The sequence below is a fragment of the Panthera onca genome, chromosome X (genome assembly GCF_046562875.1).
Source record: "Panthera onca isolate mPanOnc1 chromosome X, mPanOnc1 haplotype 2, whole genome shotgun sequence".
In the NCBI taxonomy this organism is placed as follows: Eukaryota; Metazoa; Chordata; class Mammalia; order Carnivora; family Felidae; genus Panthera; species Panthera onca.
Window position 1 is genome coordinate 16057826 of NC_138357.1, and position 15082 is coordinate 16072907.

The 15082-nt window shown below is 42.7% G+C and overlaps 1 protein-coding gene across 6 annotated transcripts in view; it reads right to left on the bottom strand.

The window, feature by feature from the left end:
* Positions 1-1231: 1231 nt before the first annotated feature.
* The window catches only part of SLC9A6 (solute carrier family 9 member A6), a 62792-nt gene continuing 48941 nt past the window's right edge, over positions 1232-15082 (bottom strand). For all 6 annotated transcript variants that reach the window (XM_081792937.1, XM_081792935.1, XM_081792936.1 and 3 more), the window contains 3 exons: positions 13563-13642; positions 7861-7966; positions 1232-3933 (listed from right to left, as the gene is read on the bottom strand). In XM_081792937.1, coding sequence (XP_081649063.1) covers positions 3661-3933; positions 7861-7966; positions 13563-13642 — 459 coding nt within the window. In that variant the 3' untranslated portion in view covers positions 1232-3660. The remainder of the gene's footprint in view (positions 3934-7860; positions 7967-13562; positions 13643-15082) is intronic.

Genomic DNA, 15082 nt, shown 5'->3' on the forward strand with positions numbered 1-15082 from the left:
GGGCCTGCTTGGGATTCAATCTCTCCTTCTCCCTTGGTCCCTCCCCCTCTCACGCTTGCTCTCTCTCTCTCTCTCTCTCAAAAAAAAAAAAAAAAAAAAAAGATTAAATTAAAATGTAAATTTGAAAAAAGACCGTGTATACACACAGCCTGTATCAGAGAGGGGTGCAAAAAATGGGACCTACTATTATTATGACTTCCAATTTATTCCAAGCCTCATACCTTATACTGCATAATCCATATGGGGGGCTTCCTATCAAGGATGTCCCGATGAAGTTCAAAACATCTATACTTTCATCTCTTTACAATGCTGCATTGGGTCAGGTTAACAAATGTACCTGCTCAAATCAAATGTTGGGTTTCACCTGTGAATTAGAAAACATACGTTTGTGGGGCGCCTGGGGGGCTCAGTCGGTTGGGCGTCTTGACTTCGGCTCAGGTCACGATCTCACGGCTCGTGGGTTCCAGCCTCGCGTCGGGTTCTGTGCTGATGGCTCAGAGCCTGGAGCCTGCTGTGGATTCTGTGTCTCCCTCTCTCTCAGCCTCTCCCCAGCTTGTGCTTGCTCTCTCAGAAATAAATAAGACATTAAAAAAAATTTTTTTTAAAGAAAACATGGGTTTGTTCCAGAAGAGGTGTGGTGTGTAGGCCACCTGTGTCTCTCACTGGATCACGAACAAGAAAGCTGGCAGCAAAACACAGAACCAGTGTGGTTGGTGCCTTTACTAGACAAAGTTGCTGTCAATAACAATCTAACCTCTAAAACTGCTCAGGTACAAAAAGAAAGACCTATCTTTAACTTGCAAAAAGGATTATTTGCATGATCATGCTTTCCACCAGACTTGGAACTGCCTTTCTACCTAAGCAGATACAGAATCTACTCTTGCCAAATAACGCAATGAACATTTTCGTGACATCATCCATTACCAAGCTAACAGGCTACAAACCAATGTGACAGAATTCGACTGCCCTGAGTCGAATTGTTAATTTGACTGCCATTTGTTAAATGGTTCAATCGTGACCATAAGCAAATATGTCCAGCCTTACCCATAAGGCCCCCCCCCCCCAATTGGCAACCCCATACGTTACGTTCTGGTAGGTTTCTGTTTGTTCTTTTATTAAACATCAGTCTTTCCTGCTTTCTCAGTAGGTGTATAGGTAGAAAAATAAATGAAGTCAGTACTCTTTACTGCTTTCTCGCTAGAATAAACTGGGACTCAAATACGGTGACTGGTTATTTGCAAGGCTATAATTTTTTTTAATGACAGATTTTCCTAAAAGAAACCACTATAACATCTGTCCAAGTACTGCAAGGGAAAACAAAAAATACATACAGATTAAGTCTATTTCTTTAACAGCACATTGCCAAACACAGACAAGGAGGATAGATGCCAAGGAACCTTACAAAATAACTTTAAAAGATGCAATGTTTGAGTCATTCAAACGTGTAGGGTTCACAAAGAACAGAACAGCAAGTCCGAGAGCAGCTCTACTTGTGCGTGATGGTAACTCAGACTGTCCTTCATTCAAGTTCACTCAGGTGTCTAAAACCAGTGGGTATGAGAGCACAGTTTGTGTTTTCTTCTTTGCTTGGAGATGCGCACACAGATCAGAGGAGAGGAGAATCTTCCAGATGCTGACGTAAGCACAGAAGGCTTGGTTCCCCTCTGATACAGCACGAAGGCAGATTCAGTTGACTCAAGCTGTATCGGTTTCCCTAAGAAAAAGTCTTATGCATGCTGAAAGAGACGAGTTACTGAATTTGTCATGCTAAGTATTTACAGCCATTTTCATGAAGTGAGCTCAGTAACCTGACAGAATATAAAAGGTAGTTGTTCATTTTTTGTATGACCTTTTACAACTTGAATAACTGCGTGGGTAAATGATGCTGAAGTTCAAAGCCCCTCAAACACACATTAGCAAGAATCAGAGACTGCATGAAGAGGCACACATTATATAAAATGCACACTTCGCGGGGTTCCTGCATAGCAGGAAAGTCGGTACCACCACATAACAAATGGCTATCTATGCCAACAGTTAGAGCTGCCACTCAAGGGTACAACGGGGGAATTCCCTTAAAATCTCCAGGAGTGTTTGCAACAGTACAGCTACCTGGGGGAGAATATTTTGCTCGGAAAAGAGATTTTTGGCTGGAAAATTTTAGTATCATGTAAACAAATCAATTTTGCGAATTGGGGAAGATTTAAGGCAATGCTACTCAGACCCGAGGGGGGAAAGACCCACAAGAGCTCGTATTTTTCTTCTGAAACCTTAACAGGTCAGGATCGACATCAGAGACTAACCCCCTTCTAAGCGTTCAACGCACCTGCAGGTGTTTTCAGCATTACAAAGTAGAATCTTTCATTGTCTCAGTAGGAAATGGGAAGTTGCTATGTACTCTTCCTTGAAAAAACAAAAACAAAAACAAAAACAAAACCCACCACACCACACACACACCCACACATGGCAGCTTGGGCATTTCATATTAAAAAGTCGCATGAAAACTAAGACAACTACCGCCGGTGCACATAAAGAAGCCACTGCCCTTATGATAAGCTCCAGGGCAGCGCGGTTCTTTACGACGGACTTTGATGTAGTGTGGCAACGATCATGGAGTCATAAATTAACTTTTAACATCAACTGCAGACTAACGACTGACAATTAGACACAGTAAGTTCAAAAATTTTACATTTTGCTCCTGTTTGGCTGCTAAAGAGCAGCAATTTAAATTGATATAAAAACATTTGACCACAAAGCTTGCTATACAGATCAAGTTTATAATCAAAAAGTAAGCAGCAACTGAGTTTCTTATTTAAACTTATCTGGTATTGAATATTTACACATTTGGGAAGAGAGATCTCCGAAAGACCACCCCCCACCCCTTTACTCCCTTCGTGCGCTCTGCCCCTGCCCCTGCCAACGGAAACCACGTGCCCTGAACTATGAACACCCGTACTTTTGGCTAAGCTGGCCGGATAACGCGACGCCTTCCTACGGTCTTGGTCTGGGAGAAAAGTAACGAAGTCTTGGATGTCTTTTCCGAACACCAGTGTCAATGAATCTGTTCTTTCACGGTGAGGGGGGAAAGCGCCCCCCACCTCGCCCATTTCACTCCCAAGCCCAGCGGGGCAAGATCTGAACACCCTCAGCCTCTAATGCCACAACAGGCCACCGGAGAAAAAAGAAAGAAAAAGGTCACATCCAAGGCAGGAGCAATGAACACGTGCTTGTTTCTCTCCTCCCTGGGCTTCCCCAGAAATAACACGCCCTCTTTCCTCTCCCTCCCCTCCCACAAAACAAAATTAATTCACAGCACAAGAACTTGGTACTCTGGTTAAGTATCGGGTAAGTGTAAGAAAGAGTACATGTGTCACTTTTTATACTTTAACTGAGACATAAAGCTAACGGAACACACAACATCACTGTGAAAATAACTTTTTTCTAAAACAGATCCAATCTACATAGTGCAGCCAATGAAACATAAAGGAATAGTTTGTTCACAATCTGCCTTGTACAGGATATTTATATTCTCTCGATGCCATATAAAGAGCATTTATATAGCTTAAACATTCAGAGACATGCACTGGGACTTTTTAGGTAGTACAAATTTCTTCACAATCACATGTGCAAATTTTACAAATCACTAAGTGAGTATTAGTAAGCTTAGGCCGGACTGTGTCTCGTATTATCTAACAAATTTAATGGGGGTTCAGAATCATCCATGGGAAGAACCAAGCGTGTTCCCCGAATGACCAGTTCGTGGTCCCCAAATGAGAGCTCCCGATCCAAGGCATCTTCTGAACTATTTCCCATAAACCTCCTAGGGGCACCGGATGTTCCTGATTCGGTGTTCACAGTAGAATCCCCATACGTCAAACTAATGTCGCCATCATTGAGAATGAGATCGGAGTCATCGTCTTTCAACTGCTCCTGGTTCTAAATGCAAATAAAATAAGTCTTAAGAATTGCTGTGCGACTCAAGAAACATTTCCAATGGAAGACTTTTCAAGGATTCCCTATTTAAAACTCTCCAGCACCAGCCTGCTGCCTTCAGAAGGCCTACAGTCCTTACCTTAATGACTCCTCGTGACCCAGACCCTTCACCTTCTGCTGCAACTGCCTCACCCACTCCAACCACCCCACCGTGTGCCTGCCATCTGAACCGCTGACAGGTGGCCCAATCGCTCACGCTTTCCCTTATCTCCCGTCTCCCCCGCCTTCCTTCCTGTGACTAGAGCCTATCACTGAGGTCTCAGCTTAAAATAAAGTCCCTTTCTGCTAGGAGTCTTCCTTGACCTTGCCAAGTGGGCTTAGGTGTGCCTCCTGTGTTCTCTCCTAGCATCCTGTACTTCGCCCTCTCCCTGCAGCGGCCTTTACCCGTGTACCAGAACCGCGCGTGCACTGGTCTGCTCGGCATATCCCACACCAGCCTCTGAGCCCCTTCTCTGCCCTGATCCAGCCACCTGACGGTTCGGGGCACACAGAAAGTATTCCCCAAATGTTAGTTTAATGGATTACTGAATGGGTTTATATAAGTGAAGCTTTTAACTTCTGTATTAACAATGCCTAATAAAAGAATACCCCCAAATGTGTTAAACCCTCTCTGCGTATTTGTCTACCAGCTCAATAAGCCTCGGTTGTAACGGAGACTTTGTGGCCACAAAAGTATAATTAAATAACATTCTACAAAAGGGGGAAAAATCAAGCATACATATAATGCCATTTTGGTCAATGAAAAAAATGTACGTGTGCACAGGCTGATAGAAGCGGCTTACATCCAGCTCTTCTAAGCTGTGTGTTTAAAAATCTTAAAATTTGTCTAACATAGACTGAGGAGGCTGTTAGACGCAAATTTAAAACATCTTTAATTTTTTAAAAAAATTTTTAACTTTTTTTTAAATTTACAACTTTAATTTTCAAGTGGAAATTTGCCCACTCGAAGATACGTGAATCAAAACCCAAACAAGCCCGCTCCACCAACCGACCATAATCCCCTTCTGCCCGATACAAGTTCAAAGGCTAAGTCTGAGCAGCGTCTACCCCCTCACTGAGCAATACTTCCAACGAAGTTGTGGCGCCTTCACGCGTCAGTGGGGCTCTTGAGCACCTTCTAAGGTCTTCATTAAGGTTGAGGTTTGGGCCAATGTCTACCAAATTTTAAAATGTATATGCTTTTTGCCCCAGCAATTTAACCTTTAAGATCTATTTTATATACCTTTACATGTACTTGGATAAATTCATATGTAACAAGAACGTTTACCATACCAGGAGAGGCAGGAAGGAATAAACGCCCCTGCCTTCTACTATAAACATTACTTGTAATAACAAAGAAAGAAAAGGAAACAACTTAAAGGTCTAGCCAAAGGCGGATGATTAAGTCAATGTTGGTGCAAGCACTATGCAGCCATGAATAAAGAGAAGGCAATGGGTTCTCATGGACTCCTCAAAAGGTGGCCACGATGTATCAGTAAGTGAACAACCCAAGTAGCAGGACGATGCAGTTGTGATCTCATTTGTGTAAGCCAGTAACAAAGCTATACACACATGTATAAGTTTATGTGGATAAAACAGATTAGGAAGTACACACAATAAATCCTTCGTAAAGACTGCCTCTGCGGGGGAGACGTATGTGGGAGGAGGGGACTTTGATATTTTGTATTGTCTATTCCACACTATTTGGCCATAAGTATGTTTTTTTTTTACGTTTATTTTTGAGAGAGACAGATTACGAGTGGGGCAGGGGCAGAGAGAGAGGGAGGCACAGAACCCAAAGCAGGCTCCAGGCTCTGAGCCGGCAGCACAGAGCCCAATGTGGGGCTCGAACCCATGAACCACACAAGATCATGACCTGAGCCGAAGTCGAATGCTTAACCGACTGAGCCACCCAGGCGCCCCTTGGCCACAGTATGTTAACTTTTATAACTAAAAAAGTAGTTGAGGACAATGAAAAATAACATTAAAAGTCAAGCTTTATGGTTGTTATGGGTTACATTATATCCCCCCGCAAAAGATGTTGAAATCCTAACCTTGAGTCCCTGTGAATGTGACATTATATGGAAATAGGGTCTTTTCAGATAATCAAATTAAGATGAGGTCATTAGTGTGGGCCCTGATCCCATAGGACTGGTGGGTGTCCTTAAAAATGGGGAAATTTGGCCACACACACACACACACACAGAACGTCGTGTGAAGACGAAGACAGAGGGGCGCCTGGGTGGCTCAGTCAGTTAAGCATCTGACTTCAGCTCAGGTCATGATCTCACAGTTCGTGGGTTCGAGCCCCACGTCGGGCTCTGTGCTGATGGCTCAGAGCCTGGAGCCTGCTTTGGATTCTGTGTCTCCCTCTCTCTCTGCCCCTCCCCTGCTCACGCTCTGTCTCTCTCAAAAATGAATCGACGTAAAAAATATTTTTAAAAAAGATGAAGACAGAGATCCATGCGGTGCATCTGTAAGTAAGGAACACCAAAGACTGCCGGCAAACCAGCAGAAGCTGGGGAGAGGCCTGGAGCAGGCTCTTCCTCCCAGCCCTCAGAAGAAGCCAACACTGCCCACACTTTGACCTCAGACATCAAGCCTCCAGAACTATGAGACAATACATTTCTGGTGAACCATGCGGTTTGCGGTACTTTGTTATGGCAGCCCCGGGAAACGAACACGATCATGTTGTGTTTAGCTATATTCCACAGGGCACGCGGTTGTTGGGGAACTCGTGGCTTCTGGTGACAGTGAGCAGGTCTCTGGAATCCACGAGCCGATGCTCCCTGACTGGACTGACGAAGCTGGCTGTCCCCTCTGCACAGGGCCTCGTGGACTGACAGGGCACAGAGGGGAAGGAGGCCTCTTGAAAGGGAGCCCGGGAGATGCGGGGGAGAGAGGCGAGACAACACGCGTGTCCCCGCCGCACGAGGCACAGTCTGTCAGAAATGTACACGGACTCAGCGGAACACAAAGCTGTGGGGCAGCCCTCCCTGCTGGTGCCACCCCCCTCAAGACTCCTCTTCCGGTCCATTCCCTGGGGGGTCTGCTCTCACGTGCCACAGAGGAGGCCGTAGGGAACGGAAGGCTGCGGGTCTACACTGCTTCACCGCTGCCTGGCCTCTCTACTCATGGTGTTGCATCACAGTGGTCAAGCTGGTGGGTTTCGTTAATGTGGGCACTTTATGCGATGCCACAGATTATTTCTGAAGGGTTGGGTTAGAAGCAAATTAAAAAAAAAAAAAAGAACTCGAAAAATAAGAGGTTCGTATTTCCAAATAAAGGCTGGTCAGCACTGGCCATTTCTTTCCGTGTTGCAGCACTTGCCGCACCACCAATCATGTGTCGGTAGCTAAGGAAAAATATCTGGAATCTCGATTATATGTAGATATGCTGGCATATCCTAGCAATGTGGAACACGGGTAGATAAATGCTCGCTGATCCTCAAACGCTGGCAGGTTTCAAGTACGAGACCATCTGGCGCGCTGCAGGGATATCAAAGTTTGCCGCGTCAGTCCTCTCAACACGTCTGCGGCCGCTCTAGTTCATAGGGGAAAACAGGACACCTCTAGCTCAGAGGTGACACCGAGCTCAGGCCACATACCGCAAATACATGAAAACCGGCACGGGACCAGAACCATGTACTAAAATCACGGACAGTAAGGTGAGGGAACGCGCCGTATCTGTTTTCAAATGACGTTTCAAAGACTGTGAATGGTAGCTGCGGATTTCAGTGTATTTTCTGGCTGAGCAAACTATACTTCTAGTCCCTCTTGTGGATTCTGTACGTCAGAGGCAAGCAAAGCAAAATCAAACCAGCAACCCGTCCACAGAGCGGAAGAATTTCACTTCATGAAGAACTTCGCTTGTGGATTAAAAACAACTTACCTCATAAGCTTGGGGGCTGGTCAGGCATCGCGCGATGGGCCCGCAGCAGGCGGGGAGCGTGGTGGTGAGGGGAGGCCCGCTGTGCGTCAGCAGAGGCTTCAGGTAGCTGTGCTGGTTAAGGAAGAGCCGGGTTCCGTTCTTCACAAATTCAAAAGAGCCACCCCTTTGATCACAACCGCCCTCGCTGCGTACCTGCCACTTCGGAGGAGAGCAAAGGGCTTTCATTTATGTCGCTCATTTTGTCACCATGTTATACGCCCGTGAGATAGCCAAGGGAGAGTTTGTGATGACCTCTGTTTCGCAGAAATGGAAAGCGAGGCTCAGAGAAATCAGTGATCTGCCCGAAGTCACACAATGAAGCAAAGGGAAGGACCAATACACAAACCCAGACGGGTTTGATTCCAAGTGCCATTTCCACGGCGTCCTAGTGCCTTTCTGATTTTACTAAAGCCAAACGGAAGACAAAATCACTCTTGATTTAGCACCAAAGGAGATATGGAAGAAAGTAAAGAGTGGTAAGAGGAGAAAAAAGATGAAATATTCGGTTGCAGAATATAGTGACAAAAATGGTTTTAATCATTTACTGTGAGTTCAGCTGGCCTCCCGAATGAGTTGAAACTTAGTATCAAAGGAAACGCAATTCTAAAAACGTTTAAAAAATGATGTATCGTTGAGTTCCTCTATCATAGACCCTCATTTCAGTATTCATTCATCTTCAAAAACTAAAAACAGACATGGTAACATATGTGATACTCAGAAGAAAGCAAGAGGGAATCATAAGAAAAAGTAGAGAGAATGGGAGAAAGACACATACACATATACATTAAAAATGAGGAATAGTCTGGGCACCTGGGTAGCTCAGTCAGTTAGGCATCTGACTCTTGACTTCGGCTCAGGTCATGATCTCAGAGTTTGTGAGATCAAGCCCCACATGGGGCTCTGCACTGACAGCATAGAGCCTGCCTGGGATTCTTTCTCTCCCTCTCTCTCTCTGCCCCTCCCTTGATCATCCTCTCTCTCAAAATAAAGAAATAAAAATTTTAAACATGAGGAATAGTCCTGTATCTATTAAAGAAATTAATAACCTTCTCAGACAAAACACTCCAGGCCCAGGTGACCTCACCGGTAAAATCTTCCCAGCATTTAAGGGAAAAAAAACCCCACCAATCCTCCAGAAAATAGTAAAAGAGAAAAATTCTACCCCCTTCATTTTGTTAATCCAACATGTTATCTTGTTAACGATACCTGACAGGGGCATTATGACAAAAAAACAAACAAACAAACAAACAAAAAAACCCCACAAGCCAGTCAGTATCACTCATGAAAACAGACACAAAAATCAGACACAAAGGATTAGTAAACTAAATCCAATGGTACATACATGGGATAACATATCATGACCAAGTGAGATTTGTTCCAGCAATGCAAGACTGGTTTAATATTCAAACAATCAGTGGGGCACCTGAGTGGCTCAGTCAGTTGGGCATCGACTTTGGCTCAGGTCAGGATCTCACAGTTTGTGGGTTCGAGCCCCACATCAGAATCTGTGCCGACACCTCAGAGCCTGGAGCCTGCTTCTTATTCTGTGTCTCCCTCTCTCTCTGTCCCTCCCTACTAATGCTCTGTCTGCCTGTCTCTCTCAAAAATGAATAAACATAAAAAAAACACAATCAGTGAAAATCAGCACAAAGATGGATTAAAGGAGAAAAAACAAATACATGATCATCTCATTTGATGCAGAAAACTCATCTGATAATATTCAATACCTGTTCATGATAAAAACTCTTGGCAAACTAGAAATAGAAGCGGATATTCTTAATTTGACAAAGGCTATCTCAAAAACCTACAGCTAATATCATACTTAATGGTGAAATATTGAAAATTTTCTTCCTGAGGTCAGGAATAAGACAAAATGTCCACTTATATTCAACCTTGTACTGGAAAGGTCCAGACAGTGTAGTAAGATGTAAAAAAAGAAAATATAAGGAATTAGAAAAGAAATAAAATAGATAAGACACTATTATTCACTTGATTTTATGAACAATAAATCAAAAAGAATCTATAAACTCTTCAATAATAAGTGAACTTAACAAGATTGCTGGATACAAAGTCAACATATAAAAATCCCAATTACATATCTACGTATTAAGAGTAAATGAGTAGAAAATAAAGTACCATTTGCAACAGCATCAAATACTTAGGGGTAACATAATGAAAGATGTGCAAGACTTGGCACTTAAAACTATAAAACATTAATGAGAGAAACTAAAGATCTAAAGAAATGGAGGGATATACTCTGTTCATGGATTCGAAACTCAATACTGTTAAGATGTCAGTTCTCTCCAAATTCATCTACTGATTTAATACAAACCCCAAAGAATTGCCAGCAGGTTTTCTTGGTGTGTGTGTGTGTGTATGTATGGAAAGTGGCAAGCTGTTTCTAAAATTTAGATGAAACTGCAGCGAGCCTAAAATAGCCAAGGCAATACTAAGGAATAACAAACCTGTAGGCTTTCCCTTATTGGACAGCAAGATTTATTACAAAGTGTAATAACTAATAGAGTGTGGTATTAATGTGAAAAAAACGACAAATAGAAAAGAAAGTCCAGAGGCAGACCTCCACTTATATGGCCAAGTGGTTTACAACAAAGGCTCCAGAGCAATTAAGAAGGTTAAGGACAGCATTTTCAATAAATGGTGCTGGGTCAACTGAATTCTCATATGGGAGAAAAGTAGGTCTTGACCCATACCTCACACCATACACAAAAATTGACTTGTGGCGGATCGAAGACTTAAATGTGACAGCTAAGATAATCACACTTTTAGAAGAAAACATAGGACCTTGGGATATAAAAGATTTATCAAGACATGAAAGCACTAACCAAAAGAAAAGAGTAATAAAGTAAACCTCATTAAAATGAAGAATTTCTGTCCTTCACAACATAGGATTAAGAAAATGAAAAGGTGAGCTACAGACTGGGAGAAGATAGTCATCGTGTGTATAATCAACACAGAACCCAATTCAGTAACAAAGAACTACAAGTTAATAAGGAAAAGATAAGATGCCTCAAATAATGGGCAAAAGAACTAAACAGACCCTGCTTCATAAAAAAAAAAAAAATGACATCCAAGTAGCCAACAAATATATGAAGGGATGTCTGGCCTCACTGGCCGTCAGAGAACTGCAAATTAAGCCACATATGGTAGCACTACACACCCACTGAAATGGCTCACATTTAAAAGGTGGATTAAAGATCGAGTTTTGGGGGAGGTGTGGGACAACTGGCACTCCCTTAAGTCACTGGTGGGAGCGTCAACCAGTTACAGCCACTCTGGAAAACTGGCTGCCAGGATCGAGTCCAGCTCAACAATACACTTGCCCTAAATTTTTCTCCTGGGTATGTACTCAACAGAAAGGAGTGCTGGTGTTCACCAAAGGATGCATACATAGATGTTTAACTTTGTAATAGCCCAAACTGGGAAATGACTCAGATGTTTATCAACAGTGGAACGGCTGGAGAAAAAACAAAACAAAAAACAACCCTGTAGTATATTCACACTGTGGAACACCACATAGCAATGAACAAGAATGAATTACTGGCACTGGCAACAATATGGATAAATTACACGTTGTTAAGTGAAAAGAAGCAAGACATAAAATAATATGTAATACAGGATTTCATTTAGTTGAAGATGAAAACCCATGTTGCTAGAAATCAGAAGAGTGGCTGCCCTTTGAGGGGGGCAGGGAAGGCACTACTGACACTAAGGGAACACAGGCCAGTTTCTGGGGTGCTGGAGATCTTCTATATATCTTTAATTTTTTTTTAAGTTTATTTATGTGAGAGAGAGAGACAGCGCGTGATCACAAGCAGGAAAGGGGTAGAGAGAGAGGGATAGAGAGAATCTCAAGCAGGCTCTATGCTGTCAGCACGGAAGCCCAATGTGGGGCTCAAACCCATGAGCTGTGAGATCATGACCTGAGCCGAAACCAAGAGTTGGGCATTTAACCAACTGAGGGCCACCCAGGTGCCCCTATATCTTCAGATGGGTAGCAAGCACAGAGGCATATACATAGGTCACAAGCTTAAGATTTGGATATATTATTTAAGGTATATATATCTCCATTACAACAAATAATCTGGCTATACAATGGAACTGAGATCTAGAGTGTGAATGATTAATTTTACTAGGGCACTAGGTATGAAAATTACTGGGTCTTAGTCCAGTAGTGCTTAAAAGGGTAGTACTGAGTCAAATCTTGGTGTTTACTTCTGTAAGAATACACAGAAAAATAAACTATCATTCTACACTTTCTCTACATTAGGATTGTTTTATACGTATATTATGCAGAAAATGTATAAAACATTTTATTCAGGAAATATTAAACAATTTTTGTTAAATTAGAGGGATGAAAAAGCCCCAAGAGATATGGGAGTGGCTTATACCCAAAATGCTGAAAACGGAGCCAAAAGTAGTGACATAATCATTAAACAATTTTAAAGAGCCAGGATCTCCTACTGGGAGTCTTAATACAAGAGACATGATTGCATTCTTGTTTCCATATAGCAATTTAATTTTGAGTACTTGCAAAAAGTGATTATAAAAATCCAGCCAACAGAATATAGTAAGTAGTAGCTTCTAACGAAAAGTGCCAAGTGCATTTTTCTTTAAGTTTATTTATTTATTTTTAAGATGGGGGGCAGAGAGAGAGAGGGGGAGAGAGAATCCCAAGCAGGCTCCACACTGTCAGCACGGAGTCTGACACGGGACTCAAATTCACGAACCATAAGATCATGACCTGATCCGAAATTGAGTCAGACGCTTAACCAACTGAGCCATCCAGGGCCCCCCAACTGCATTTTTCTCAAATATTCAAGGCTTTCATCAGAAAGTCAAAAGGAAGGGAAAAGTTTTTACATGGTTGTCCCAAATTGCCTTCAGTAGAACATGAACCAGGTTTTGATTCATTTACTAATAAGCTTCAGCTTGAAAGAACTCCGTGGTCCCTTTTTCTAGTTCAATTTTCAAGTAAGAAATTAATTTTAATAAATAGTAAGAGATAAAATATTTTTTGAAAGGCATGATTTAAACAGGTCATAGGACGTAACACAATCCAAAGCAGAGGTATGAAGAAGACGACTGTGATAGGAGAAGAAAGAGATTTGGCAAACAGGGAAACACTGGCACCCTTAGTGGAGAGGAGAATCTTCCAGTCTTCTGAAAGGTCAGAGAAAACAGGCCTGTCTCTGACTACTGAGGTATCTAGTATTTCTGTGTTTTCCATCTCATCCGTATGCTTTTCCCTAAGGCAGCCTTTCCTCTTTGACCCTAGAGCAAGTGCACTGACAAAGACCAACAAACACCTTTTGCAAGATTCACTAAATTAGGTAAAAGACCACGACTGCTCAATAAGTAAACCAATATATGGGACAGAGTCTATTGTAAGGGCTCCTGAGTCCCCCCTCTCACAGCCAGCCTCTGCACTAACCAGTCCCTACTGATTTCGTGGGTTTTCAGGGCAATTCATTTGTGTGGGTTTCCTTTAATAGCTTTCTCCATCCGCTCCACTGAAGGGGAAAGGGAAGCCCAAACGTGGGTTTTGTATTCCACTTCCGGAAGGGAAGAGTCACAACAGTTGTTCCATTAAATTGTAACTGGCCACGTTCACATTACCATTTTTCCTCCTCAGTTAAGGATACTTATGATCAAAGTTGTACCATATCCGGAAAAGCCAGGCACTCTCTGCTTTGGTGGTTCTTCTTTCATTTTCCGGAATGCCCTGCAAACAGATAATAAAGAAATCAATCCATACACCAAGATAAAAGACACATTTATTTAGAGTCATTTCTTTGTAGACTTGGAAATATAGCCTACTTCATAGAAGATACTCTCTATCATGGGTAACATCAGAAATTTACTAGCTTGCATATTGCAGCTTTGGAATATGAAATGGAAATTTTTCTCAACACCTCTATTACTCGAGGCTGCCTGCTGAGTTAGGAGTCTACCGTCATTTAAAAAAATCAATGTGGAATAATTCATCCCTAAATCTGAAAGACTTACACCCACAATGCGAATTGCATCTTAAGTAGAAAACATCACATCGACATCACTATCTTTGGGAGTTGTTATGGGTCCCAAAAGTAACTGGCATTTTCAAAGGTGCTACTATGTTCTGAGAACACTAGCAAAATAAAGTAGAAAAAACCCACGGTAGGCCTGACTGGCTAGAAGAGAAAACTAACACAGCAAGCGGGCCTCTTCTAAAATAGCTTCCAAAAACAAATTGGATAAGGATTCGTAATGTGGTACAGTCAGCAGCAGGGCAGTTAGGTGATCTGGTTCATCTCAGCTCTGACGTGGACTAAGTTGGACAAGTCCCTTCCCCTCTGAGGGCCTGGATTTCTTCACGTACACGGCGTGAGGCTTAGAGAATCTCAAAAGCCCTCTGCAGCATGGATGTTCCATGGTTCCATGATTTGTGAAGAACACAGTTTAGATTCTGGGTTTTGGTCCTTTCCTGTCCTTCCTGGTCTTCAAACTAAATAAATCTTCCTCTCAGCATGTACCAAAACATACACAATGCAAGAATCTTGGAGTACAGGTGTACTTCCTTTCACACCAGTACACAGAGGTTTGCGTGCCTCTGCGTTTCCAAGGGCAGTTAATCTACAAATCTCATGACCCCTTCAGCACAGAAACACCTGGACACCGACCCCCACACACTCCATACTTACTATCATGTTCCTCTCTGCTTCCCAGTGGACACTCGAAACACTGACTAAACCATAGAACCAACCAAGACATCCACAAGGTTTTGAGGGCGAGGGAAAAATGGTATTTTTTCTGTATGTCCCAGCTGGGACTCCCCTACCTGGCATTCTCTCTCCATTTCTATTTGTCCTCTGTGGTGACTGAGGTGACACAGCGGGTGAAGACTTACGTGGATCATGACAAAGCATTTGTCTGGTGAGCCGTGTGATATTTTATTCTTGTTTGGACACAGGGGTGGAGGCACTGGGGAGCTACTACCTCTTAGACACCACTCCAAGCAGCGCAGCATCATGGGGATTTATCCAGCCTTGTTTGTGCAAGTATTTCAAGCCCACGAAACTACACTTGTATGGTTCTGACCACAAAAGAGGCGAGTACTTACTGTGTTACATACACACTCATCATTCAACAGCTGACAAAATTAGCATCAAGGAAATGAATCTGA